Genomic DNA, 27,121 nt, shown 5'->3' on the forward strand with positions numbered 1-27,121 from the left:
GTTATAGCAAGGTTCAGTCAGTCCCGCCATTGCCTCTAGCTGGGCGTTGAGCTCGGTTTTCTCAGCTCTGAAATGGGGTGATTGTGGCAGTGCTGACTGCAGCTGTGGTCCGGAGGGTGCAGGACCCAGGGACATCCCAGCTCCTGGGCTCCGCACCTCAGCGCCTGGGCAGTGCCACAGAGGCCTCTGCAGCCTCCGCAGCAGTGGGGAGAGCGACCGGGCCAGCCCCCAGGGCTGTGTGAGTGTGGTGGCAGGTGCCATGGAGGCAGGTGCCATGGAAGCAGGTGCTGTGGTGGCACTTAGAGACAGTGACCCTGAGCCTCCACCAAGAGGGGTGAGGAGAAGGGCCCTGCTGCCACCTGGCCAGTGACAACCCCAAGACCATGCGGTGGAGCCATCTGGGACCCTCAGCATCCGAGCTTTCCCTACACCCTCGGGTCTGGGACTCCCTGAAGGACAGCTGGAGGCTGCAGGCCCTCAGGGCTGGCTGCCTGCAGTGGGTCCACACCCTGTCACCCTCAGGGCCTAGATCCCGAGTCCCCAGGAAGACAGGGTGGAGTCCAACCTTGGGAGCCCAAAGCCCCCACCTGGATTCAGGCTGCTCCCTGCAGGCCACGGGCCTCCAGGTCGGACACGGCCACAGATCACGGCCACGGATCCCATCACGCCCGGGCTTCAGTCTCCAACACAAACACCTGCTGGGCATCGGGAAACGGGAACAAACGTGGGTGCGGGGTGGAGGCATCTGGCCTCGGGGGCACCTGGAGGAGGCCACAGTCTCGTTACCTCCACCCCAAAGAGCCCTGGGGACCACAGACTCGAGTTGTTGGAGGCCCAGGGATGCTGTGGCGCCAGGATTTGAAAGGTGGCAGCCTCCCGGGAGAGAGCCGTGAGGGCAGAGGCCCCCAGGCCCGGCAGAGCTGCCCTGGATTGGGAGCAAGCTATGGCTGGGAGCAGGCCCCACGACAGGAGGGTCCGAGGGAGAGGCAGGCCCTGTGGCCTCAGGTTGGCACCGTAGAGGCCTCCTCTGTCCTGGCTGTGGCCTCCTGCTCTCGAGAACAGGCCAAACCCAGGAGGATGTCCCAGTGGGGGGTAACTTCCCCCGCCCCAGGGAATAGGGCTCTTCAGTGCCCGGGCGGCACAGGGCCACCCCTCACCAGGCCACTGTGGCCAGAGGTCCACGCAGGACAGCCCCGCCCAGACGTCCACTGCCACCCGGCCCTGCCTTCCCAGGGCCATGGGTCAGCCAGTTAGGGCAGGGCAGAGGGGAGCACGGCCAGGCCTCCAGTTTCCAGCTGCCCAGAGACCAGCTGAGGCCACACAGCGAGTGGGGACAGCAGGGTCAGCCGCGCCAGGGCCCAGGTAGCCTCGAGGAGACACTTGCAACAGGGAAGGGCGCTGCCTCGGCCTTGCAGAGACTCCGGTCCCGGGTGCCACTTCCCACTGTGTGGCCTTGGAAAAGTCCCTTCCCCTCTCTGAGCCTCGGTTTCTCGTCTGAGCAATGGGGAGGAACAGAACCACCTTGTGGGGCCTTGAGAGGATTCATGAGGCAGTGCTGGCCCGGTGACCACCCGGAACATCAGGGACCCTCCGGGATCTCAGGATCTGTCAGGCCAGTGCCGGTCACAGCTGAGCAAGGTCCTGGAGAGGGGCCGGGACCCCCCACCACAGCCTGCCGCCCAGGGCCTTGAGCTGCCCCAGGCTCACCACACTGCCGCACAACCTCAGGAGCCAGGGCCCTTCCCCTAAGCCCCTCCTCAAATCTCAGCCAGACTCCACCCCTGGCTGAAGGAGGGAAGAAGGCTCTGTGTCCTGGGAACCCAGGGGCCTGCGCTGCGGGGGCAGTGCTGTGCCCATTTTACAGCTGAACACACTGAGACTGAGCCCTCAGCCTGGGAATGGCAGTGCAGTGGGAATGCCCGTCACTCAGGCCCCCTCTGCAAAGTGTCTGGAAAATCACAGCTGGCACTCCAGGTGGCCACCCAGACAGGATGTCTTCCAGGGGCAGGAGGACACGGACCCAGCCTGTTCAGGAGCAGGGAGAGCGCCCGGAAGTGACCAGAGCTGGGTGCACGTCCCAGCCCCACATCTAAGCCATGTGCCCTGGAACCCAGCACTGACACTGGAGCCCCATTTCCTCATCTGCAAACCGGGACCGACGGCTTCTTCCAGGCGTGTAGCTCCCAAGCCCCGCGTGGTGGTTGGACCGATTGCCTGGAAGGCCACACCCGGCACACAGTCGGTGCTCATAGCGTCCTTCCTCAAGCTGGGGCAGCAGGCACGCAGCCCGGCCCCTCCCAGGACGACTCGCTTCCCAGCGCTGCAGAGCCAGAGTGCGGACACCCCATCCCCACCCAGCTCCCACCCCGGGCACTTCACTAATCCTCTCGTCCTTAGGAGGCAAAGTTATAATCACTTTTAATTGAAAAAGGAGGCTGATATGACTCCGAACCCCACAGCAGCGGGAGAGTAATTAACACAGCCACCAGGCCTCGCAGAAACCCATTAATCATGTCACTCAGGAGACAGCTCATTAAACCTCGGCTGGGGCAGTGGGAGGACCAGGTGACCCCCATGTAGGCCTCATCGGTCCCGGTTTCTCATGCAGAGACCTCACTCTAGGTGGGATGGGCTCCGTTCCCAAAAACCAGAGGCCGTGACCTTCTCAGGAGGCCGCTTGACGGCACAGGGGGATCCAGGTGGCTGCTCGAAGTTCACTTACGCTCTTGCAGCCTGGGCGTCCTCATCTGTGAGATGGGCCTGCTGGGGCTTCCCCACGCTGGAAGACAGACGACACCCAGGCCTCCCGTCCTACCTCCCACCCAGACCAGCTTCACACTGTCACACGTTGTGATCTTAGTGGTGTGTGACTTCGGCAGGATCTCCAAGGCAAGCTCTGGGCCTAGCCGGAAGCTTCTGACCCAGAGGGTCTGGGTAGGCCCCAGAAAAGACCACTGAAAGAAGCCACTTCAGACGCCACCACCATTACCGTGAGAAATTGCACTCAGGGCTTCATTGGGAAAGAGTAATGGAAAATAACTACGGTTTCTAGCATCAACAAGCAGTCACGTGGTGATCGGTTGTTTTAGGGGAGGGATGGTAACAACCTTGCCCACAAAATCAAAACCCCGCAGGACCACGCAGCCTTCGCCCTTCCAGGGCTCCCTCCACGGGACCCAGCCTGCAGAAGGGTCCTGCAGGAAGTGGCACGCTCGCTCCCCGGGAGGGGTACCCAGGGCTCCTCTTGGGGGACCAGAGCCTGAGCAGGGGCCTGTCCTGCGGTCGGCGTCTACCCCAGGGCCTGGGACTGTCGGGTCAAGGTCAGCCACCCACACACTCAGGGCGTCCTCCTGGGGTCCCGTGGAGTCTCCGTGGTACTCGGCTTCCTTCTCGCTGTGACAGGGTGAGGGCTGACAGCTCCAAGAGAAACGCAGACCTGGGTGCCGCCTGCCCTTTTCCAGAGCTGCTGCTTGGCACGTGGAGGGCTGTTTGTCTGCTCGGCCTCCCCCAGGAGGCCCCCAACCACCCTGCCCAGAGCGTCGCTGCAAGGGAGCTCAAAGCCAGAGGCGAAAGAGCCCAGGCTCCGCCACTGTGTGGCCTGGGGCAGGCCCACACCCTTTCTGAGCCACTGTTCCCATCTGTGAAGTGGGCACACTGACCGAGTCACCCTCAACGATCCTCATTCTAGAAATCCAAGGCAGGGCTGCTCGATCGGCCAGTGAGAGAAAGGCGCCCCCGTCTTTGGATTTTAAAGTGGGTTCTGGGGCTGTGGGCACCGTTGCCCATTCGAACCACCTGCCGCCTCCACACCCTGGACGAGCCGTCTCAGCCTTGGGATACCCACCTGGCTGTATTCACCTTGGCTCTGCTAGAAGGTTCCTGGGGCCAATGAATCCCAATCCAGTCCCCGCAAGCCAGATGCCTGGCGGGGCGGCCCCCACACATTTCTCACTCCCCCCACGTGGTCCCTCTTCCTACACCCTTTGGGCAGGGAGAAAGGACCCTCAGACAAATGTGCTGATGGAGGCACCTGGCGTTTGCTGGGCTCCGGTACAGCATTGACATTTAGAGGGTAGGCTGTGTCTCCAAAGTCATTTCTGGACAGCATGCTACAGTTGCACCTCCACCTCCCAATGCCGGGGAGCTCTCAGAGTCTCCTATAGAAATGAGGCCCCAAAGCCCCCCATGGCCTGGCAGGGGAGTGTGCGTGAGCCCACGTGTGCATGTGCATGTGTGGATGTGTGCACATATGAGCGTGTGCTCACGCGTGTGCATGGATGAGCATGCATAACTGTGCACACACCTGTATATGTGTGCATGAGTGTGTCCACATGTGTGCTCACAGGGGAGGCCTGTCCCCACCCTGCAGCCCACCCGAATTGGTCCCTCACCCTAACTTAGAGCCCCAGGTTCAAGGAGCAGCTCCTGGAGACCCCAGGAATAACAGCTGCCCCAGCTGGACTCTACCCGGGCTCCTGAGCACCAACTCCCTGCCCAGGATGGGGGCAAGCAGAAGACCTGCAGCCCCAACCGGTGTGATGCCGGCAGTGAGGACAGGGGACAGTACAGCAGCAAATGGACACCATGTACAGAGCCGGGACCAACAGCAACAGCTCTGTGGTCAGGGAGGGCTTCCTGGAGGAGGTGGCATTGGAGCTAAAGCTGAAGGCCCATCTCGGTGAGGCCGTGGAGGGTTGTCTAGGAGACTGAGCAGAGCTGGGTTGGGGCCTGGCCACTGATGAGGTCCTGGTGTCCTTCTGGGTAATGACCCCCTGAATATTGGCCTTTGTGGCACAGAGGGGCAGAGGAGAGGGGGGCTGCCGTTCTTGCCTGGCTCTTGCCATGTGCCAGCTCTCAGCAATTTCAGTGGGTGGCAGGGCTCCGTCTTTAAGCACAAATCCCCACCGCCCCCGGGCCACCTCCCTGTCATTTTCGAAGACATCGTTTTCTTTCCCCATGTGCCCCCTTATCTCCCTCCTGTTAAAGGATCTCGAATAGGCACCCCGATAAGACAGGACGAACACCATTCCCCAGCCCCTCCAATGCCGGCCTCCACTTTCCCCCAAAGTAATTAAGATAAATGCAGCTGATAATTTGCACCGTATTCTTAAACGTACCCTCCGGGCCATATCTCAGATATAATTTTACCTGCAAAGGTTTATCTGAGCACTCAGGTAACAGATAGTTTTTAAGCAAAGCGGCAGCGTTTGAAGCAAAAGGAAAGGAGAATGTTTGTGAAATAAATGTCAGGAGGCAGCAGCGCTGCGGCCCCGTACGGCGAGGACTACAGATGGGAGGCCCCCGTGCTTTTCTCCTGGGCTGCTCGGCTCCACCAGGGTTTGGGGTGAGCCTGGCCGCCTGCCCAAGTTGTGAATGGGGCCGGATGGGTGTGATGGGCAGACACGATGCTCAGGATGAAGGCCGGGGCACAGCCGAACTCCTCCCTTTTCCCAGCCTCGCTGTCTCGGGTGACCTGGGACCGGAGGCCGCTGCCCAGCGGTGCTGGCACACATGGCGTCTGGCTTTGTGCTCCACACCCATCGGGGAGAGGCCAGCTGGCTGCAGGGGCCGTGCCAAGCCACGGAAGGGGGGTCAGACAGCAGGGGACGGTGCCCAGGGTGACACAGCTCGGACAGGATCAGCCCTGGTGGGCAGCCAGAGGCCAGAGGGAACCGACAGACTGGACCGAGCTGGTCCGAGGACGGGCCGGTGCCTCCCAAACAGACCGGGAGAGCTCAGCGCGGGAGGCCAACATCCTGACCCCGGCTCTGCTCCCCAGACTTGCCATGTGACCTTGGGCAGGTTCTGTGAGCCTCAGTTTCCCCCATTCGGCCTGGAAGCCCAGCTGCTCTTCCCAGCCCGGTCCCACCCCATGGCACATATTTCTTGGCCCTTGTGTGGTGTCCAGGGTGGGATAGGTGGGGCCCTGGGATTGGGTGTGGACAGCCTCCCTAACCCCCGGCAGCCTCCCACTCCCTGCCCCTGAAGCCCATGCTGGTCCCACCCCTTGAAGCGCCGTGTGCCCCCTCAATAGCACTCCACCCCTCCTCAACGTTCCTCCAACAGCCAGGAATGCCCCCAACGCCATGCCTGAGAGACCCTCACCCAAGGCCAGGCCTCGGCTAAAGAGTCACATCATCAGAGCAGCCGCTCAGGTCACCCAGAAGGCCCCATGTGCCCAGTCTTCTCTCTCAGGCCAGGGCCTTGGAGCTGGGATTGAGCCAGGCAGGACTCGGGGGCCTGTGGGGCTCACGCAATGCCCTCTTCTGCCAAAGGGAGGAAGGCACAGAGAGGGGTGGAGGCCGGCCTGAGGCCACACAGCACACAGTAGCAGACCCTGGCTGTAGGTGGGGGCCAGATCCCAACTGCAGGTTCAGCTCTCAGCCATGCTGTCCTTCCCCAGTGCCATGTCTGGAATGCAGGGGCCACACGCAGGTTCCATGTGTGGGGAAGACAGGGCACATGCACCAGGCTCCACTCCCACACCGGGACGAGGGAAGAAAGGGCAGTTCTCCCGCAGCTCCCCCTCGCCGGGAACCCCACGCTTTCCGCTCTCCCCACGGAGGGGCTGAGGAGAAAGGGAGAGCCAGTCCCTGCTGTTTGGGAAGGCACGGGCCAGCCCTGACAACAGCAGAAACAACCAGCAGAAACAACCCCACACCAGGGATGGCTGCAGCTGAAAGGGCTGGGACCGTTCACAAGGAGGAGGAGCGGGTTGCTTAGGATGCCTGGCTGCGAGTGGGACTGCGTGAGCGTTGATATCAGGGTGTCACAGACAGGCCCATGGACCCATCAGATCCAACGTCCATTTACAGTTGGGGAAACTGCGGCCAGGAGGCCCGATTGGACGGTGGCACTCCAGTTTGGCAGTGCAGCTGAGTGTGCAGGGCTCCCAGGCCTGGTCCCCAGGGGATGGCCACCAGGATGTGGAAGGACAGGCGCCCTTTGAGAATTGCAGGATCATGGAGACACGCCCGAGGAGTTCACACCACACGCAATCCAGGAAGGCTTCCTGGAAGAGGGATGCCATGCTTCTGAGCAAACGTCTGCTAGGCGCTCACTGCGTGCTGGTTTGTGTGCTCCATGAGGTGGCTTGCGTTGTTCTGTTTAACCCTCTGACCACAGCCTGTGAAGTCAAGACTCTGATCATCCCCGTTTCACAGGTGGGAAAACGGGCTCAGAGAGGCTGGGACGGGGCCTGGATCCCACAGTCAAGGAGTGCGGGATCTGAGAGTCAAGCCCAGGTGGAGCTGGCCCCAAAGCCCCCTGCGTGGTTGGCCAGGAGTGAGTGGGGGTCGGGAAGAAGGGAAAGGGGAGGGGCAACCCAACCCGAGGGATCTTCTCCAGCAGAGGCCCCAGGAGGGGCTGGGAAGGAAGGGCCACGGGTGGGGCCAGGGGCAGGTGGGGGAGAACCTGGCTCTCGAGGGTGCACAGGCCATAGCTGAAACTGAGCAGGTTGAAAGAGGAGGTGAGGCGAAGAGGATTGGGAGCAGCGGCCAGGGGTGGGGCAGAGGCATGGGGGCAGGAGCCCAGGTGGGGGCACCCCTCCTTTCAGGCACTGGCGTCCCCCACACCCCCAGCCAGAGCCACCGCGACCTGCTCTTGAGTTACCAGAGCGCTTGGCCGTCTAAAGAGGGGCCAGTTCCTATTTCTGAGAGAAAAGGAGCCGCTCATGCTCCTCCGGGGTCTCCCTGGGGCCAGCCCTAGATCTGGGGGATAGGATCTCCCGACTTCAAAGGGGTCCGGCCTACTGAAACCCACACCGACAGGCTGGCACCAAGGGGCTCTGCCAAGAGCCTGGGCAGGGCCAGAACCCAAGGCCTGGAGCACATGCTGCCCCCATGCCCACCCCAGCTCCAAGGACTGGGACGCGTCCCCGAGCCCCTGGAGGGAGAGGTGGCAGCTGGCCCTCGAGTGCCCTGGGGTGCTGCAGGCAAATGTCCCTGCTGTCCTGGGGCAGAGGAAAGGGGATGGGATGGCCAAGTTCTGCCCACAAGCTGGGCAGGCAGAGGCAGGGCCACCCCAGGGGATGGGAAGGACAGAGGGACAAGGTGTGGAGGCAGTGGGGTGGGGCCACCCTTTGTTCAGCACGGAAGCAGCACAGTTACAGACAGTCCTGCCTTCAAATCTCAGCTTGGCTGTGTCCGCTGTGTGACCTTGGACCCGTCACACCACCTCTCTGGGCTGCAACTTCCTCACTTGCAGCAATTTCTTGGTTCACTGACTTTCTGGTCAGCCCAAGGCTGCGAATCTGTCACATCACTGTGTGCCCAGTGCCTGACACAGCATCCAACACAAATGTAAAGACTTGTGGATGGATGGGTGGGTGGGTGGATGAGTGGGTAGATTAGAGGGGATGGGCGGGTGGGTAGATGAATGGGTGAGTGGGTGGATAGATGGGTGGGTGGATGAATGGGTAGAAGGGTGGATGGGTGGCTGACTGGGCGGATGGATGGATGGATGGATGAGTGGGTGGATAGATGGGTGAGTGATGGGTGAATGGGTGGGTGGATGGGCAGGTGGATGGGCAGGAGGATGGGGGGACGGGCATGTGGATGGATGCATGGGTGAGTGGGTGGATAGATGGGTGGATGAATGGTAGAAGGGTGGATGGATGGGTGGATGGATAGGTGGGTAATGGATGGATGGATGGATGGATGGATGAGTGGGTGGATAGATGGGTGAGTGATGTATGGATGGGTGAATGGGCAGGTGGATGGGTGGATGGGGGGATGAATGGGTGGATGGATGAATGGGTGAATGGGTGGGTGGATAGATGGGTGGATGAATGGTAAAAGGGTGGATGGGTGGGTGGGTGGATGGATGGGTGGATGGGTGATGGATGGATGGATGGGTGGGTGGATAGATGGGTGAGTGATGGATGGATGGATGGGTGGATGAATGCGTGGATGGGCAGGTGGATGGGGGGATGGGCGGGTGGATGGATGAATGTGTGAGTGGGTGGATGAATGGGTGGAAGGGTGGATGAGTGGGTGGGTAGATAAATGGGTGGGTGAGTGATGGATGAGTGGGTGGATGGATGGGTGGGTAGATGGACAGATGGGTGGGTGGGTGATACATGGATGGGTGGATGGATGGATGGATAATGATGATGGATGAGTGAATGGATGGATTAATGGATGGATGGATGGATGGTTGGATGGATGGATGGATGGATGGATGGATGGATGGGTAGATGGGCAGATGGGTGGGTGGGTGATAGATGGATGGGTGGATGGATGATGATGATGGATGAGTGAATGGATGGATTAATGGATGGATGGATGGACAGACAGACAGATGGACGGATGGGTGGGTGGGTGATGGATAGGTGGATGGATGATGATGGATGAGTGGATGGATGGATTAATGGATGCATGGATGGATGGATGGATGGATAGATGGATGGATCAATGGGTGAGTGGGTGGGTATCTGGATGGATGGGTAGGTGGGTGGATGGATGGGTAGGTGATGGATGGGTGGATAGATGGATGATGATGATGATGGATGGATGGATGGATGGATGGATGGGTGGGTTGGTGGATGGATGGGTGGGTGATGGATGGGTGGGTGGGTGGATGGATGGATGGGTGGGTGGGTAGATGGATGGATGGGTGGGTTGGTGGATGGATGGGTGGGTGATGGATGGGTGGGTGGATGGATGGATGGATGGGTGGGTGGGTAGATGGATGGATGGATAGGTGGGTGGATGGATGGATGGGTGGGTGGGTAGATGGATGGATGGATAGGTGGGTGGATGGATGGATACATGAACAGATGGATGGGACAGTGTGGCAAAGGCTCTACTGCTGAGTCCCAGTGGCTTCCTGCAGTTCTTCACCCTCCCTGGGCCTCAGTCTATACATCTCTGGGTAAGGACATGCTTCCTTCTGTGACACAGTGACTCACATTAGGGCCTCTGGGTTCTCTACATTGCTAGGAGGGGCATGAGTTAAGGTTGTCTACTGCTGTATCGTAAAGAACAGACTGAAACAACAAACCTTTATTATCTCTTAGTTTCCAAAGGTCAGGATGCAGGCACAGCCTAGCAGGTGGTTCTGGCTCAAGTTCCCTCACACGGTTGTGGTCAGAATGTCAGCAGGGGCTGCAGCATCATCCAAAGGCCCAACAGAGGCTGGGGAAGCCACTTCCAAGATGGCTCCCTCACACAGCTACAGGCAGGAGGCCTCTGTTCCTCACCTCATGGCCTCTCCACGGGGCTGCTTGAGTGCCCGGAAAGCATGGCAGCTGCTTCCCCACATGTGTGACCTAAGTGTGCAAGGAGGAAGCTGCAGTGCCTTTTAGGGCCCAATCTTGAAGTCCAGCACCCCTCCTTCCAGCATATTCTGTTCATTAGCAGTGAGGCGGTAAGCTCAGCTGTGTTCAAGTGGAGAGAATGAGGCTCCACCTCTTGAAGGGAGGAGTGTTAAAGAATGTGTGGCCGTATTTTAAAACCATCACAGAGATTGACAATTGGACAATCTCCTTCCAAAGTCAAACGCAGGTGCCCTTTGACGCAGCTAGGCCCACAGCGTTTGGAGCACAGGCTGTCGCCATGTGGTGAGCACTGCTGTATTGTTTCTAAGGGCCGAATGCAGGCAGCAGCCCCGTGTCCATCCAGACAGGTCTGGGTGCTCTGCAGCCTGGATGCGAGGACGAGTGGACAGAGAGTGAGAAACCTCTTCACGGAATGTTGTGGAATTATCTACAGGATATGTTGTTACATGAAAAAAAGTCAGGTGCAGAACAGTGAGCGTAGCCGACGATCTTCCGTCCAAGGAAGGAGGAAAGGCAGTGTGTGTTCCTGTGTGCTGCTATTTGCATCCAGGGACTCTGGGAGGAAACACCAGAAGCTCCTCTAGTCTCCCCAGCGGGACTGGGGAGGGATCCTGGCAGGGATGGGAGGGGCAGCGTTCTCACTGCAACTCGTAATAATCTGGAGCTTCGGAGCCACATGTACACACAATCTATGCATACATAAAGACCCAACAAAAAGAGATGTAAGATAGCCGTCAAAGCTGCAGCTGAGGCAGCCAGGTGACCCCTAAACCCTTCAGGGTCCCCCGGGCCAGCTGAGCTGCCCGCTGGCCTCTGAGAGGAGCTCGCCCATCTCCCGGTGGCTCTTGGTGGCTTCCCGGTGCCCTGAGGCCACAGCCGGCTCTGCCCGGGAGCCGCTCCCTCCCACCTGGCTCCTCCTGGGGCTCTTGGTCCAGAGCCATGCACCACATCGGCCCTGACATGCTTTCCATTTTCTTTGCAGCCAAGAAATTCTCATTCCTCAGGAAGTTGTGCGGCGACCCAGCTGAGGGGCCCCCGACTCCCCAGGTATGTACAGGCAGCAGCCTGCGCCGAGGCTGGCCACAGATGCTCTGGTCTTGATGGTCCTGAGGCCCCCTCCACCCCCACCCGCCCGGCCTTCCTCTCCCTCTCAGGACAGTAATCGGGCCTGCCTACTGCCTCCCGAGAGCCGACTCCTGGGGCCCGCCGGGCAGGGCTTCCAGCCACAGCTCTGAGCCAGCAGGCGGGCGTGTCACCTGATGTTCCTCATGGCAGCCGCTGAGCCAGCAGGCCTCTCTCCTTCCCTTGATAAATTAGACCAGCTCCTTCCCTTGACAAAGCCCCTGGGCACAGCTGTGTTCTCAACACTCCTCCCCACCATCCAGGACTCAGTGAAGGCCACCTCCTCCAGGAGGCCTTTCTGATGCTCCATCTAGGCTGAGGTCCCCACTCTGAGCCCCCTCCTCCTCCATCACCTCCTGGAGGACTCTGGCCATGGGTAGGGGGGTCTCACATGTGGGACTGGGCTTCATGTGGGGCCTGGCTGTTGCTGTTCCTACCCCCACCCCTGCAGCCTGGCCCCAGTGGGTGTCTGGGCCGTGTGGGACACGGCTAAGCCCAGTGCAGGGCAGGAGATGTGCAGGGCTAGGAGCCAGCCCTCCCAGGAGGACCTCGCCTACACTGGCTGAGGCCTTGAGCGGCTTCCCCACCTCTCTGTGCCTGGATTCCTCACCCATAAATTTAGGGTGGCAATCACAGATCACCTCTGAGCCACCGTGAGCACAAGGGAGGCAGTTCAGGAAAGTGCTCAGACGCCCAGCATATTCACTCAACAAACCTCACCTGTGAATCCTGGCCCCAAGGACTCCCAGGCCTTTGCCCCCTGGCAGTGGATCCCAGAAGAGGGAAAGGGACCCTCCTCCCGGGGTCATGGGACAGGAGGTACCTCAGTGGTGGGGGCAGAGGAGGAAGGGGCACCCGGGCCCCCCAGCTGGCATGACTCTTTTTGGTGCTGTGATGTGGAGTTTGCAGGCTGGGACCTCGCCCACCCTGGAGACCTTGGCCCAAATTGGGCAGGACCCTCCTCCCCGGTGCAGGCAGTCCCTGGGCACAGCAGGAAGAGCCAGCCGGAAGTACAGGTACCAACCTCGTGCTGGGGACAGAGGGCCTGCCAGCCTCTGCGTTAGGAGTCCCCAGGCGGCTGTAGTGCGGGAACTCCGGGAGGGGCATGAGACACCACCAGCTCAGGCCAGTGGGAGGGTCCTGTGACCTCAGGAGGCAGCCCCCCACTCCACAGAGGCAGCAGGGTCTCTGAGAGCGCTCCAGGCCTGAGGTCTGTCCCTTCAGCTCCCAGCTGCTCTGCTGCTGGCTGTGTGACCCTGGCCAAGTCATCCGCCTCTCTGGGCCTGCCATGAGGACCCAGGGGTCAGTGGCAAGGACGATGCCTGCAAGGGCTGAGCCCTGCCTCACTCTGCTGTGTAAAGGACGCCTGGTCCCTGCTGGGCAGGTCAGAAGGGGCCCCCACACCTAGCGGCCTGCGCACCTGGTGGCCACAGCCCATGGCTCGGGTCTGAGTCCTGTCCGCACAGAGGACAGTCCCGTATGTCATGACATGAGAACAGACATGATCAGTGTGAAGCCAGCCCTGGGTGAGCAAGGGGCCAGGCTCCTCTGGGCAAGCGGTTCCTGCTACATCTGGCATGTGCCAGAATGGGAGCCCGCACCATCCGGAGGCTGGGGGCTTCCTGGAGCAGGATCTGGAGGTTACCCTGTAAGGCCTGGTGGCAGGGAGACCCTGGCTGATGGCAGGATCTGGAGGTTACCCTGTAGGGCCTGGTGGCAGGGAGACCCTGGCTGACGGCAGGATCTGGAGGTTACCCTGTAAGGCCTGGTGGCAGGGAGACCCTGGCTGACGGCAGGGGAGGCCCCGCTTGGAACCAGCCGCCCAGGCCCTGAGAGGTTCAGGTTGAGCCTCTGCTGCCTCAGTCCCCTATGTCCTGCAACGCAGCCTCCTGCCTCAAGGCCCTCCCCATGGCAGGTATAAGCATCCACCTGGGCCCTCCTGGACGCTGCCAGGACCCTGCTCTGGGGCAGTTCCTGCAGGCTGAGAGCTTGTGCCCCACACAGGTGCCTGTCCTCTCCACAGCCTGGCCAAGGACTGCTCTGAGGCTGTAAGCGGCCTTCTCACACCCCAGAAAGTTCCCCCTCCCTCCCCCCTCCACTCAATCTCTGCGCTCCACCGCCCCTCTTCTCCCTGAGACAGGGAAGGGTCCCTGTTCCATCTGGCGGGATGCCCTCTCCCTTCCTGCTTCTAGGTAGGGGCTGAGCCGAGCATCCCTTCTAAGCGTGGAGCTTCTGTGATGGCTGCACGCAGCCTCTTCTGCTTCTGGCCCGGCCACACCCGCATGGAGAGCCTAGAAGCTCCCTGTCTAGGCGAGGGCCACCCAGCCCCTCTGCCCCACTCACCCCTGACCTTTCCTTCCAGGCTCCACTCAGGACCATGAGCGCAGGCTTCCCTGGGGCCCATCGAGGGCTGAGGATGGCCGTCCAGCCCACTCCCCGGGGCCCCCCTCGGACAGCTGCGTCGTCCTAGCGCCAGGACGGAGGGGCCATGCCTGGGGAGCGCCCCCGAGGAGCGCCGCCCCCCACCATGACTGGAGACCTGCAGCCCCGCCAAGTTGCCAGCAGCCCGGGGCACCCCTCCCAGCCCCCACTGGAGGACAACACCCCAGCTACCAGGACCACCAAGGGTGCCAGGGAGGCTGGCGGCCGGGCCCAGGCCATGGAGCTCCCCGAGGCCCAGCCAAGGCAGGCCAGGGACGGGGAGCTCAAGCCCCCACCCCTGAGAGGCCAGGCCCCAAGCAGCACCCCTGGGAAGAGGGGCAGCCCCCAGACCCCACCGGGTAGAAGCCCCTTGCAGGCTCCCTCAAGGCTGGCGGGCAGGGCAGAGGGCAGCCCCCCACAGCGCTACATTCTGGGCATCGCCAGCTCCAGGACCAAGCCCACCCTGGACGAGACACCAGAGAACCCACAGCTGGAGGCTGCCCAGCTCCCTGAGGCGGACACCCCCCAGGGCCCTGGGACTGGAGCTCCACTCAGGCCGGGCCTCCCAAGGACTGAGGCCCAACCCGCCGCCGAAGAGCTTGGCTTCCACAGGTGCTTCCAGGAGCCACCCTCCAGCTTTACCTCCACCAACTATACCTCACCAAGCGCCACCCCCAGACCCCCAGCCCCGGGGCCCCCCCAGAGCAGGGGCACCAGCCCCCTCCAGCCCGGTTCCTATCCCGAATTCCAGGCCAGTGGGGCCGACTCCTGGCCTCCCGCTGCTGAGAATAGCTTCCCAGGTGCTAATTTCGGGGTTCCCCCCGCCGAGCCGGAACCTATTCCCAAAGGCAGCAGGCCCGGCGGCAGCCCCAGGGGAGTTTCCTTCCAGTTCCCCTTCCCGGCACTGCATGGGGCCAGCACAAAACCCTTCCCTGCGGATGTGGCTGGGCACGCGTTCACCGATGGGCCACTGGTGTTTGCCTTCCATCAGCCCCAGGGAGCGTGGCCGGAGGAGGCCGTGGGCACGGGCCCTGCCTACCCGCTGCCCACCCAGCCTGCGCCCTCACCCCTGCCCTGCTACCAGGGCCAGCCAGGTGGCCTGAACCCCCACAGCGACCTCAGTGGTGCCCTCTCTCCCCCTGGAGCTGCTCACTCGGCCCCGAGACCCTTCTCTGACAGTTTACACAAGAGCCTGACCAAAATCCTTCCCGAAAGACCACCTTCAGCCCAGGATGGGCTGGGGAGCACGAGAGGGCCCCCTAGCTCCCTACCCCAGAGGCACTTTCCAGGGCAGGCGTACAGAGCCAGTGGGGTGGACACCAGCCCGGGGCCTCCGGACACCGAGCTGGCCGCCCCAGGGCCCCCACCCGCCAGGCTGCCCCAGCTGTGGGACCCCACAGCAGCCCCTTACCCCACACCTCCTGGGGGCCCCCTGGCTGCCACCAGGAGTATGTTCTTTAACGGCCAGCCCAGCCCAGGCCAGCGGGTCTGCCTCCCCCAGAGTGCCCCCCTGCCTTGGCCCCAGGTGCTCCGGACCACCCGGCCAAGTCCCCACGGAATGGAGATGCTGAGCCGGCTGCCTTTCCCCGCGGGGGCCTCCGAGTGGCAGGGGGGCAGCCAAGGAGCCCTGGGCACTGCTGGCAAGACACCGGGACCCAGAGAGAAGCTGCCAGCCGTGAGAAGCAGCCAGGGCAGCTCCCCAGCACTGTTCACCTACAACGGAATGACAGACCCAGGGGCTCAGCCCCTGTTCTTTGGGGTGGCCCAGCCCCAGGTTTCACCCCACGGGACACCCAGCCTGCCCCCACCGAGGGTAGTGGGAGCCTCCCCCAGCGAGTCCCCACTGCCGTCACCGGCCACCAACACGGCCGGCAGCACCTGCTCTTCTCTGTCGCCGATGTCCAGCAGCCCAGCCAACCCCAGCTCAGAGGAAAGCCAGCTCCCCGGCCCCCTCGGGCCCTCGGCCTTCTTCCACCCACGCACTCACCCCCAGGAGACGGGCAGCCCCTTCCCGTCCCCGGAGCCCCCCCACTCCCTCCCCACCCACTACCAGCCAGAGCCAGCCAAGGCCTTTCCTTTTCCCGCAGATGGGCTGGGAGCCGAGGGTGCCTTCCAGTGCCTGGAGGAGACCCCATTCCCCCGCGAGGGCCCCGAGGTGGGTCGGGGAGGGCTGCAGGGCTTCCCGCGTGCACCGCCCCCGTACCCCACACACCACTTCTCCCTCAGCAGCGCCAGCCTGGACCAGCTGGACGTGCTGCTGACCTGCAGGCAGTGTGACCGCAACTACAGCAGCCTGGCGGCCTTCCTGGCCCACCGGCAGTTCTGTGGCCTGCTCCTGGCCAGGGCCAAGGATGGCCACCAGCGGTCTCCAGGCCCCCCTGGGCTCCCCTCGCCCACCGCTGCCCCCAAAGTCCCTGCCGACGCACACGCGGGCTTGCTCAGCCACACGAAGACCTTCCTGTTAGCTGGGGACGCCCAGGCCGAGGGCAAAGACGACCCCCTGAGGACAGGCTTCTTGCCCAGCCTGGCCGCCACCCCCTTCCCGCTCCCTGCCTCGGACCTGGACATGGAGGATGAGGCCAAGCTAGACAGCCTTATCACAGAGGCGCTCAACGGCATGGAGTACCAGTCGGACAACCCCGAGATCGACAGCAGCTTCATCGACGTCTTCGCGGACGAGGAGCCTTCCGGCCCCAGAGGTCCCAGCTCCGCACAGCCGCTTAAGACCAAGGCGGGGGTGACTCCAGAGAACAAAGCTCCGCCCGCGCTCCCAGCAGCCACGCCGGACCCCCAAACCCCCCGCCCTGGGGACAGGGGCTGCCCAGCCCGAGGCAGGCCCAAAACGCGTTCCCTGGGTCTGGCCCCCACCGAGGCGGATGCGCCCAGCCAGGGCAGGCAGCAGAGGAGGGGGAAGCAGTTGAAGCTGTTCCGGAAGGATCTGGACACGGGCGGCGCAGCAGAGGGGTCGGGGTCGGGCGGCGGCGGCAGAGCCTCCGGCCTGAGGCCCCGGAGGAAGGACGGTCTCGGGGAGCGGCCCCCACCCCGTCCCCGGCGCCCTAGAACTCAGGCCCCCGAGAGCCGCGCAGACCCCGCGCCCCGGGTCCCGAGAGCCGCCGCCCTCCCCGAGGAGACCCGCAGCTCCCAGCGCCGCCGGCTGCCCCCCAGGAAGGACCCCAGGAAGAGGAAGGCTCGGGGCGGCGCCTGGGGCAAGGAGCTCATCCTGAAAATCGTGCAGCAGAAGAACAGGCGCTACCGGCGGCTGGGGCGGCGGGCGGGCAGGTGCGGCTCCCTGGCGGCGGGGAGGCCCCAGCCCCGAGCTGAGGACCGCAGGCTCCGCGAGTACGACTTCGCCTCGGAGTCCGAGGAGGACGAGCAGCCTCCGCAGCGGGGCCCCGGCTTCAGAGGCCGGCGGGGCCGAGGCGAGAAGAGGAAGGAAGTGGACTTGACCCAGGGTCCCAGAGAGGATGAGCAACAGAAACCCCGGAAGGCAGTGAGGCAGGAAGCCGGCGGGGACGGAGCCCCCGCGCACCCCGAGGAGCCGGGCAGGTCTCGCCCGGGCCCCGGCAGGAGCCCTCAGGCCCGTGGCCCATCTCGAAGCCTGGAGACGGGAGCAGCCGCCAGGGAGGGAGGCCCCAAGTGTGCTGATCGCCCCTCAGTGGCCCCCAAGGATCCCCTGCAGGTCCCCACCAACACCGAGACCTCAGAGGAAACCCGCCCGTCGCTGGACTTCCCCCAGGAGGCCAAGGAGCCTGAAACTGCCGAAGAGTCAGCCCCGGACAGCACAGAATTCACAGAGGCTTTGCGTTCTCCTCCAGCCGCCTGTGCGGGAGAAATGGGAGCAAGCCCCGGTCTCCTGATACCAGAGCAGCCGCAGCCCAGCAGACATGACACCGGCACCCCCAAGCTATCGGGAAGCCTCGCCAACACGGCGCCCCACGGAAGCTCACCAACGCCAGGTGTGGGCAGCCTGCTGGGTGGTCCTGGGGGCACACAGGCCCCGGTCTCCCACAACAGCGAGGACCCCCCTGCCCGCCAGCCTGGAGAATTTCAGGCACCCGTGGCTAACCCCTCAAGTACCGCCTGCCCCAAACCCAGTGTTCTGTCCTCAAAGATCTCTAGTTTTGGCTGTGACCCTGCTGGTTTTAACGGAGACCCCTTGGGGGTTCCAGTTGCCAAAAAGGGGCCTCAGCCCTACAGCAGCCCCCACAGTGAGTTGTTCCTCGGACCCAAAGACCTGGCTGGCTGTTTCCTGGAAGAACTGCACCCCAAGCCCTCAGCCAGGGATGCCCCGCCGGCCAGCAGCTCCTGCCTTTGCCAGGACGGCGAGGATGCCGGTTCCCTCGAGCCACAGCTGCCGAGGAGCTCACCTGGCACCGCTGAGACGGAGCCAGGCAGAGCGGCATCGCCACTGACCTTGGAGTCCACATCCCTCTTCCCAGACCTGCCGGTGGACAGATTCGACCCACCCCTCTATGGCAGCCTGTCTGCGAACAGGGACTCCGGTCTGCCGTTCGCATGTGCCGACCCTCCCCAGAAGACGGTGCCGTCAGATCCACCGTACCCCTCTTTTTTGCTGCTTGAGGAAGTATCCCCGATGCTGCCTAGCCATTTTCCTGATCTCTCGGGGGGAAAGGTGCTCAGTAAGACATGTCCCCCTGAACGGACAGTGGCTCCCGGCGCCGCCCCGTCTTTGCCTGGGAAGGGGAGTGGATGTAGCATTGCTCTTATGAGTCACCTATCCGAGGATGAACTGGAGATCCAGAAATTGGTCACCGAATTAGAAAGTCAGCTGCAAAGGAGCAAAGACACACATGGGGTCCCGAGAGAGCTTGGAGAAGCTGAGTCGGTGGGCAGGGTGGAGCTGGGCCCAGGCACAGAGCCACCCTCCCAACGGCGCACCTGTCAGGCCACTGTGCCCCACAAGGACACGTTCTCGGCAGCTGACCTCACGCGCGTTGGAGAATCCACTGCACATCGGGAGGGTGCGGAATCGGCTGTGGCCACCGTGGAAGGGGTTCAGGGGAGGTCTGGGGGGACGTGGCCCTGCCCAGCCTCCTTCCATCCGGGAGACGCAGCCCTTCTCCCCTGTGCCCAGGAAGACCTGGTTTCTGGGGCTCCTTTCAGCCCCAGGGGAGCCAACTTCCATTTTCAGCCAGTGCAGAAAGCCGGAGCCTCCAAGACTGGACTTTGCCAGGCAGAAGGAGACAGCAGGCCCCCCCAAGATGTCTGCCTGCGTGAGCCCAGCAAGCAGCCTGGGCCACAGCTGGATGCCGGGAGTTTAGCAAAGTGCAGCCCCGACCAGGAACTTTCATTTCCTAAGAATAAGGAGGCCGCCAGCTCACAAGAAAGTGAAGACTCCCTGCGGCTGCTTCCCTGTGAACAGACAGGAGGGTTCCTCCCAGAACCCAGCACAGCAGACCAGCCCCACCGAGAGGCCCCTGCTCCAGAAGCTTTTGGCAGCCCTGCTGTCCATCTGGCCCCTGACTTGGCATTTCAGGGTGACGGGGCTCCACCTCTGGATGCCACCTGGCCTTTTGGTGCCAGTCCCAGCCATGCTGCCCAGGGACATTCTGCAGGCAGAGCAGGTGGGCACCTCCACCCCACGGCAGGGAGGCCTGGCTTTGAGGGTAATGAGTTTGCACCGGCGGGGGCCTCCTCACTGACTGCCCCCCAGGGCAGGGAGGCTTCGTTGGTCCCTGTGCCAAGTCCCGCCTGTGTGTCTAACACCCACCCCAGCAGGAGGTCCCAGGACCCAGCTTTGAGCCCCCCTATACGTCAGCTCCAGCTCCCAGGGCCTGGAGTGGCTAAGAGTAAAGATGGCGTCCTGGGCTTGCAGGAGCTGACACCTGCTGCCCAGAGCCCTCCACGAGTGAACCCCTCAGGTCTGGAAGGGGGCACTGTGGAAGGAGGGAAGGTGGCCTGTGGCCCCGCCCAGGGCTCCCCAGGGGGTGTGCAGGTGACAACTCTCCCTGCAGTGGCCGGACATCAGCTGGGGCTGGAGGCAGATGGACATTGGGGCTTGCTTGGCCAAGCCGAGAAAACCCAGGGCCAAGGCACAGCCAACCAGCTTCAGCCAGAGAACGGGGTGAGCCCAGGGGGCACGGACAACCACGCCTCAGTCAATGCCAGTCCCAAAACAGCGCTGGCCGGCCCCACCGAGGGTGCAGTCCTGCTAGAGAAATGCAAGGGAAGCAGGGCAGCCATGAGCCTTCAGGAGGAGGCCCAGCCCACCCCAAGCCCCCCGTCCCCTAATAGGGAGTCGCTGGCGCTAGCCTTGACAGCAGCCCACACCCGAAGTGGATCTGAGGGCCGGACTCCAGAGAGGGCGACCAGCCCCAGCCTGAACAAGCCACTGCTGGCCACAGCGGATAGCCCAGCACCCTCTGTCGGGGACCTGGCCGCCTGCGCCCCCTCACCCACTTCAGCCGCCCACATGCCCTGCAGCCTTGGGCCCCTGCCCCGTGAAGACCCACTTACCTCGCCTTCCAGTGCCACCAGGGTCCAAGGTGGGCTGGGGGGGCAGCTGCCAGCATCTCCATCCTGCAAGGACCCTCCCGGCCCCCAGCACCTGCTGGCCTGTTCTCCTGCCTGGGCACCTCTGGAAGAGGCAGATGGTGTCCGAGCCACGACAGATACTGGGGCTGAGGATTCCCCGGTGGCTCCCCCGTCTTTGACAACAAGCCCCTGCGATCCCAAGGAAGCCCTGGCTGGTTGCCTTCTCCAGGGGGAGGGCAGCCCCCTGGAAGACCCTTCCTCCTGGCATCCTGGCTCCGTCAGTGCTGTAACCTGCACTCACAGTGGGGACACCCCCAAAGACAGCACTTTAAGAATTCCAGAGGATTCCAGAAAAGAGAAGCTGTGGGAGTCTCCTGGCCGAGCCACCTCTCCTCCTCTGGCAGGGGCCGTCTCCCCCAGCGTGGCCGTCAGGGCTGCTGGCCTGTCCAGCACTCCCACCGGAGATGAGGTACAGGCAGGCAGGGGACTCCCAGGGCCAGACCCCCAGAGCAGGGGAGCCCCGCCCCACACCAACCCTGACAGGATGCCCAGGGGCCACTCCTCGTATTCTCCAAGCAATACTGCCCGCCTCGGCCACAGGGAGGGCCAGGCTGTCACAGCTGTGCCCACTGAGCCTCCCACGCTACAGGGTGCAGGGCCGGACTCCCCCGCCTGCATGGAAGGTGAGATGGGGACCAGCAGCAAGGAGCCGGAGGACCCAGGGACCCCTGAGACCAGGCGCTCTGGTGTTACCAAGATGCCCAGCGTCACCTGCCCTTCCACAGGACTGTGCTTGGGAAGAACCACAGCTCCAAGCAGCACAGCCAGTGACTTCCAGTCTGACTCCCCACAAAGCCACAGAAATGCCTCCCACCAGACTCCCCAGGGGGACCCCCTCGGCCCCCAAGACCTCAAACAGAGGTTCCGTGGCTATAAAAAGAAGCCTGCATCTACAGAGAACGGCCAGTGGAAGGGCCAAGCTCCACATGGGCCTGTGACCTGTGAGGTCTGCGCAGCCTCCTTCCGCTCCGGGCCGGGCCTGAGCCGGCACAAGGCCAGGAAGCACCGGCCACACCCGGGAGCCCCCGCGGAGCCGAGCCCAGCGGCCTTGCCTGCTCAGCAGCCTCTAGAGCCCCTAGCCCAAAAGTGCCAGCCGCCCAGGAAGAAAAGCCACAAGGTGTCTGGGAAGGAGAGACCAAATTACTCACGGGGAGACCCCAGCCACGTCACCCAGCCACCGCCTGCCCAGGGCTCAAAGGAGGTTCTCAGAGCACCGGGGTCCCCACACAGCCAGCAGCTGCACCCTCCAAGCCCTACTGAGCATGAGGTAGATGTGAAGACTCCGGCCTCCAAGCCCAGACCAGACCAGGCCAGGGAAGATGAGCTGCATCCCAAACAGGCAGAAAAAAGAGAAGGCCGGAGGTGGTGCCGAGAGCCCACCGTGGACTCTCCTAGCCACTCAGAGGGGAAGTCAAATAAGAAAAGGGGAAAGCCAAGAGGGAGAAGGCTCCGGGAGGAGAGCGCTCTTCCAGTCTCTCCTGATGTGATTTCAGATGGGCGCGGCTCCAGACCATCCCCTGCAATGGCCAGTTACGCAGCCTCTCCGAGCCACTGCCTCTCTGTGGAAGGAGGGCCTGAGGCTGACGGGGAGCAGCCGCCTCGCTTGGCCACTCTGGGACTTGGGGTGATGGAGGGTGCAGCGGAGACTGACCAGGAGGCTCTGTGTGCAGGGGAGACTGGGGCCCAGAAGCCACCTGGAGATCGGATGCTGTGTCCAGGGAGGATGGACGGTGCAGCTCTGGGGGAACAGCCAGCTGGGCAGAAGGGAGCCTCGGCAAGGGGGTTCTGGGGACCAAGAGAGACCAAGGCGTTGGGTGTGTGCAAAGAGTCTGGGAGCGAGCCTGCAGAGGACAGCAGCAGGGCCCACAGCCGATCAGAGGAAGGTGTCTGGGAGGAGAACACGCCCCACTTGGGCCCCCTGGGTTTTCCCGAGACTTCCAGCTCTCCGGCGGACAGCACCACCAGCAGCTGCCTCCAGGGCCTCCCGGACAACCCAGACCCCCAGGGCGGAGTCCAGGGGCCTGAGGGCCCCACTCCTGATGCCTCCGGCTCCAGTGCCAAGGACCCTCCAAGCTTGTTTGATGATGAGGTCTCTTTCTCCCAGCTCTTCCCTCCAGGCGGCCGCTTGACTAGAAAGAGGAACCCCCGTGTCTACGGGAAGCGCTGTGAGAAGCCGGTGCGCCCGCTGCCAACCCAGCCCAGCTTTGAGGAGGGCGGTGGCCCCACGCTGGGCCCAGCCCGCCTGCCCACAGACCTCAGCGACTCCAGCTCCCTCTGCCTCTGCCATGAGGACCCGTGGGAGGACGAGGATCCCGCAGGTCTGCCCGAGTCCTTCCTCCTGGATGGGTTCCTCAATAGCAGGGTGCCTGGCATTGACCCCTGGGCCCCCGGCCTCAGCCTATGGGCCCTGGAGCCCAGCAGGGAAGCCGGTGCAGAGAAGCTGCCCTCCCACTGCCCCGAGGACGATCGGCCCGAGGCCATTCCTGAGCTGCACATGGTCCCAGCGGCTTGGCGAGGCCTGGAGCTGCCGGCCCCTGCCGATGACTCCTCCTCTTCTCTCGGAGATGTGAGCCCCGAGCCCCCCAGCCTGGAGAGAGAACGCTGTGACGGTGGGCTTCCCGGGAACACGCACCTGCTGCCGCTCCGTGCCACGGACTTTGAGGTGCTCAGCACCAAGCTTGAGATGCAAGACCTGTGCTTTCTGGGACCCTTTGAAGACCCCGTGGGTCTCCCCGGCCCCAGCTTCTTAGACTTCGAGGCCACGGCGAGCTCACAGGGGCCACAGAGCCGAAGGACAGAGGAGGCTGCAGGGGCAGGGAGGGCCCAAGGCAGAGGCCGGCCGGCCAAGGGCAAGCGGGCCTCCTACAAGTGCAAAGTGTGCTTCCAGCGCTTCCGCAGCCTGGGCGAGCTGGACCTGCACAAGCTGGCCCACACGCCCGCGCCGCCGCCCACCTGCTACATGTGCGTGGAGCGCAGGTTTGGCTCGCGGGAGCTGCTGCGGGGGCACCTGCAGGAGAGGCACGCGCAGAGCAAGGCGGGGCCCTGGGCGTGCGGCATGTGCCTGAAGGAGGTGGCCGACGTCTGGATGTACAACGAGCACCTGCGTGAGCACGCGGTCCGCTTCGCCCGCAGGGGGCAGGCGCGGAGGTCCTTGGGGGACCTGCCCGGAGGCCTGGAGGGCAGCAGCGCTGTCGCCCACCTTCTGAACAGCATCACGGAACCCGCGCCCAAACACCACAGGGGCAAGCGCTCCGCCGGCAAGGCCGCCGGGAGCCCGGGAGACCCGTGGGGGCAAGAGGGAGAAGCCAAGAAAGACAGCCCGGGCGAGAGGGCGAAACCCCGAGCACGCAGCACCCCCAGCAACCCAGACGGGGCCGCGACCCCAGACAGCGCCTCTGCCACCGCCCTGGCTGACGCCGGCAGCCCGGGCCCCCCCAGGACGACCCCCAGCCCGTCCCCCGACCCCTGGGCCGGCGGGGAGCCCCTCCTGCAAGCCACCCCGGTGCACGAGGCCTGCAAGGACCCCTCCCGCGACTGCCACCACTGCGGGAAGCGCTTCCCCAAGCCCTTCAAGCTGCAGCGCCACCTGGCGGTGCACAGCCCGCAGCGCGTCTACCTGTGCCCCCGGTGCCCCCGGGTCTACCCCGAGCACGGGGAGCTGCTGGCACACCTGGGCGGGGCGCACGGGCTGCTGGAGCGGCCGGAGCTGCAGCACACGCCGCTGTATGCCTGCGAGCTCTGCGCCACGGTTATGCGCATCATCAAGAAGTCCTTCGCCTGCAGCTCCTGCAACTACACCTTCGCCAAGAAGGAGCAGTTCGACCGCCACATGAACAAGCACCTCAGGAGGGGGCGGCAGCCCTTCGCGTTCCGCGGCGTGCGGAGGCCCGGAGCGCTGGGACAGAAGGCCCGGGCCCTCGAGGGCACACTGCCCAGCAAACGGCGCAGGGTGGCCATGCCCGGCAGTGCCCCTGGGGCCGGCGAGGACAGGCCTCCTCCCCGGGGAAGCAGCCCCATCCTGAGTGAGGGCTCTCTCCCAGCCCTGCTCCACCTGTGTTCGGAGGTGGCTCCCAGCACCACCAAGGGATGGCCCGAGACCCTAGAGAGGCCTGTAGACCCCGTGACCCACCCGATCAGAGGTTGCGAGCTGCCATCCAACCACCAGGAGTGTCCCCCGCCGTCTCTGTCTCCCTTCCCAGCTGCCTTGGCTGATGGCAGAGGAGACTGTGCGCTGGACGGAGCCCTGGAGAGGCCAGAGAACGAGGCTTCCCCAGGCAGCCCCGGGCCTCTTCTCCAGCAAGCTCTCCCTCTGGGGGCATCTCTGCCGCGGCCGGGAGCCAGAGGCCAAGATGCGGAGGGAAAGAGGGCTCCTCTCGTGTTCTCAGGGAAACGCAGGGCCCCGGGTGCCCATGGCAGGTGTGCCCCTGACCATTTCCAGGAAGACCACACCCTACTTCAGAAAGAGAAGGAAGTGTCCTCAAGCCACATGGTGTCTGAGGGGGGGCCCCGAGGCGCCTTCCACAAGGGCAGCGCCACCAAGCCTGCGGGCTGCCAGAGCTCATCAAAGGACAGGTCGGCAGCATCCACCCCCAGCAAAGCACTCAAGTTCCCAGTGCACCCAAGGAAGGCGGTGGGGAGCCTGGCACCCGGGGAGCTGGCCCGTGGCACAGAGAATGGGATGAAGCCCGCCACCCCCAAAGCCAAACCCGGCCCCAGCTCCCAGGGCAGTGGAAGCCCTCGCCCCGGCACCAAGACAGGAGGTGGCAGCCAGCCCCAGCCAGCCAGCGGGCAGCTCCAGAGCGAGACAGCCACCACCCCAGCCAAGCCCAGCTTCCCCAGCCGGAGCCCTGCACCAGAGAGGCTCCCCGCTCGAGCCCAAGCCAAGAGCTGCACCAAGGGGCCAAGGGAAGCTGGTGAGCAGGGGCCCCACGGGAGCCTAGGTCCCAAGGAGAAGGGAGAGAGCAGTACGAAGAGGAAAAAGGGCCAGGTCCCAGGGCCAGCCAGGAGTGAAAGTGTGGGGAGCTTCGGGAGAGCCCCCTCAGCCCCTGACAAGCCCCCCCGGACCCCTCGGAAGCAGGCAACTCCCAGCCGCGTGCTCCCGACCAAGCCCAAGCCCAACAGCCAGAACAAACCCAGGCCGCCACCATCAGAGCAGCGGAAGGCAGAGCCGGGCCACACACACAGGAAGGACAGACTGGGCAAGGCCTTCCCCCAGGGGAGACCCCTGCTCAGGCCCCCCAAGAGGGGCACAGCTGTCCACGGTGCTGAACCTGCCGAGCCGCACACCCACCGGACGGCCGAGGCCCAGAGTGACCTCCTCAGCCAGCTCTTCGGGCAGAGACTAACTGGCTTCAAAATCCCTTTAAAGAAAGATGCTTCTGAGTAATTTCTAGGAGCAAGAGCCTGGGAGCGGAGCTGGGCATTCCTGTCTAGGCCTGCCTCCTTGGCCAGCTCCAGCTCCCTGAGATGGTCCACTCTGTGGCCACTTGACTTCTTGTGCAACTGCTCAGGCCTTGATGTCAGAGCTAAGGTGGTGATGCTTTGAACAGGGCCCAGGTGGGCAGCATTCCCTTTCTTGCTGGAAGGCTGGGGGTGAAAGACCGGGCCACTGCAGCCCTTTTGAGACCACACAGCTGTTTTCTTGGTACCAAGTACTTGAAGAGACAGCAGCCCATCCCCTCAGCCCACACCCCTGCGCCCTGTGGGCACCGACACCACAGAAGCCAATGTTTGGAGATTTGCACAACTTCCCGTTCCCCCACATGGAGAAGGGAAGTAAGTTGAGGCAGCCATGGGATGGTGGTAGTTTCCCTCTTAGTCTTGCTGCTGTTGCTGGAATTCCAAAGTGACCTTAGAAACCACGTGGGGGAAGGCGGTGCTCACTACTTAGAAGGGTTGCTTCTGAGCCGCCTGGTCCCCCAAGAGCACAACAGGCCTCCTCCCTGTGACCACAGGGTCATGCCTCCTCCCTCTGACCACAGGGTCATGCCAGCCTCCATTTGCGCTGCGGGAGAAAAGCCCATCTCTAGCACACCTTGACCCCAGGAACCGGGTTCCCGTATGGAACTGGGAAGAAACCGCCCCTGTGCCAGCTCCCGCGGGCCCTCCTCGTTCCCCCCCAGCCTCCATGGCCGCCCTCTAGAGCCTCCCTGCTGTACGGAGCTCTGGGCTCCACCTATTTGCAATGTTACTCTGAAGTTTCTGGTGCTATTTTTGTGTTGTAATGTGAATACAGGCTTCCTTGATTTTTTTTTTTAAATGGGGGTATTGGGTGGGACAGACGGGGTCAGGGAGGCCCCACCATGGCTGCGTCGAGGGCACGGGCACCTGCGTGGCGGCGCTCTCCCTGCCTCCCCTGCCGGGCTGCAAGCCTGAGGTCTGTGCTGCCAGACGGGGATGATCAGGGCTGGGGCTGCAGAGCCGCTGCCCTGGCCAGGGCACCCTCATGCACCGACCCAACCCAGGCCTGGGACGCATGTGTCCTCTCACAGCGTCGTGCCTGTGAAGGTGTGTCAAAGGGTGAGAGGGCTTCCTTCTCTCCATAAGTATCTTGAAGATCCATGGTTTGTTTTGCTCTATTGTTTAGTTTTTACCTTGGGTGCAATGTGTACGTCAAAAGTTTTTATTTTGATATTTGAAAGAGACCAAATCAGGCCCAGACCGCCTCTCTGGAAGGTGTTGTAGGCCATTCAAAACGCCTCCGGAGTGTTGCAAACCAAGCGCGGAGGGGCCCTGAGGTTGTAC

General features: G+C 63.3%; 1 protein-coding gene across 1 annotated transcript; it reads left to right on the forward strand.

The window, feature by feature from the left end:
* The first annotated feature begins 9,786 nt into the window (after window positions 1–9,786).
* Window positions 9,787–26,607, forward strand: ZNF469 (zinc finger protein 469). Its single transcript, XM_016930368.4, has one exon. The coding sequence runs from the start codon at window positions 13,890–13,892 to the stop codon at window positions 25,761–25,763; it is 11,874 nt and encodes a 3,957-aa protein (XP_016785857.3). The 5' UTR covers window positions 9,787–13,889; the 3' UTR covers window positions 25,764–26,607.
* The last annotated feature ends 514 nt before the right edge of the window (window positions 26,608–27,121 follow it).

This window comes from Pan troglodytes, chromosome 18, assembly GCF_028858775.2.
Source record: "Pan troglodytes isolate AG18354 chromosome 18, NHGRI_mPanTro3-v2.0_pri, whole genome shotgun sequence".
Lineage (NCBI taxonomy): Eukaryota > Metazoa > Chordata > Mammalia > Primates > Hominidae > Pan > Pan troglodytes.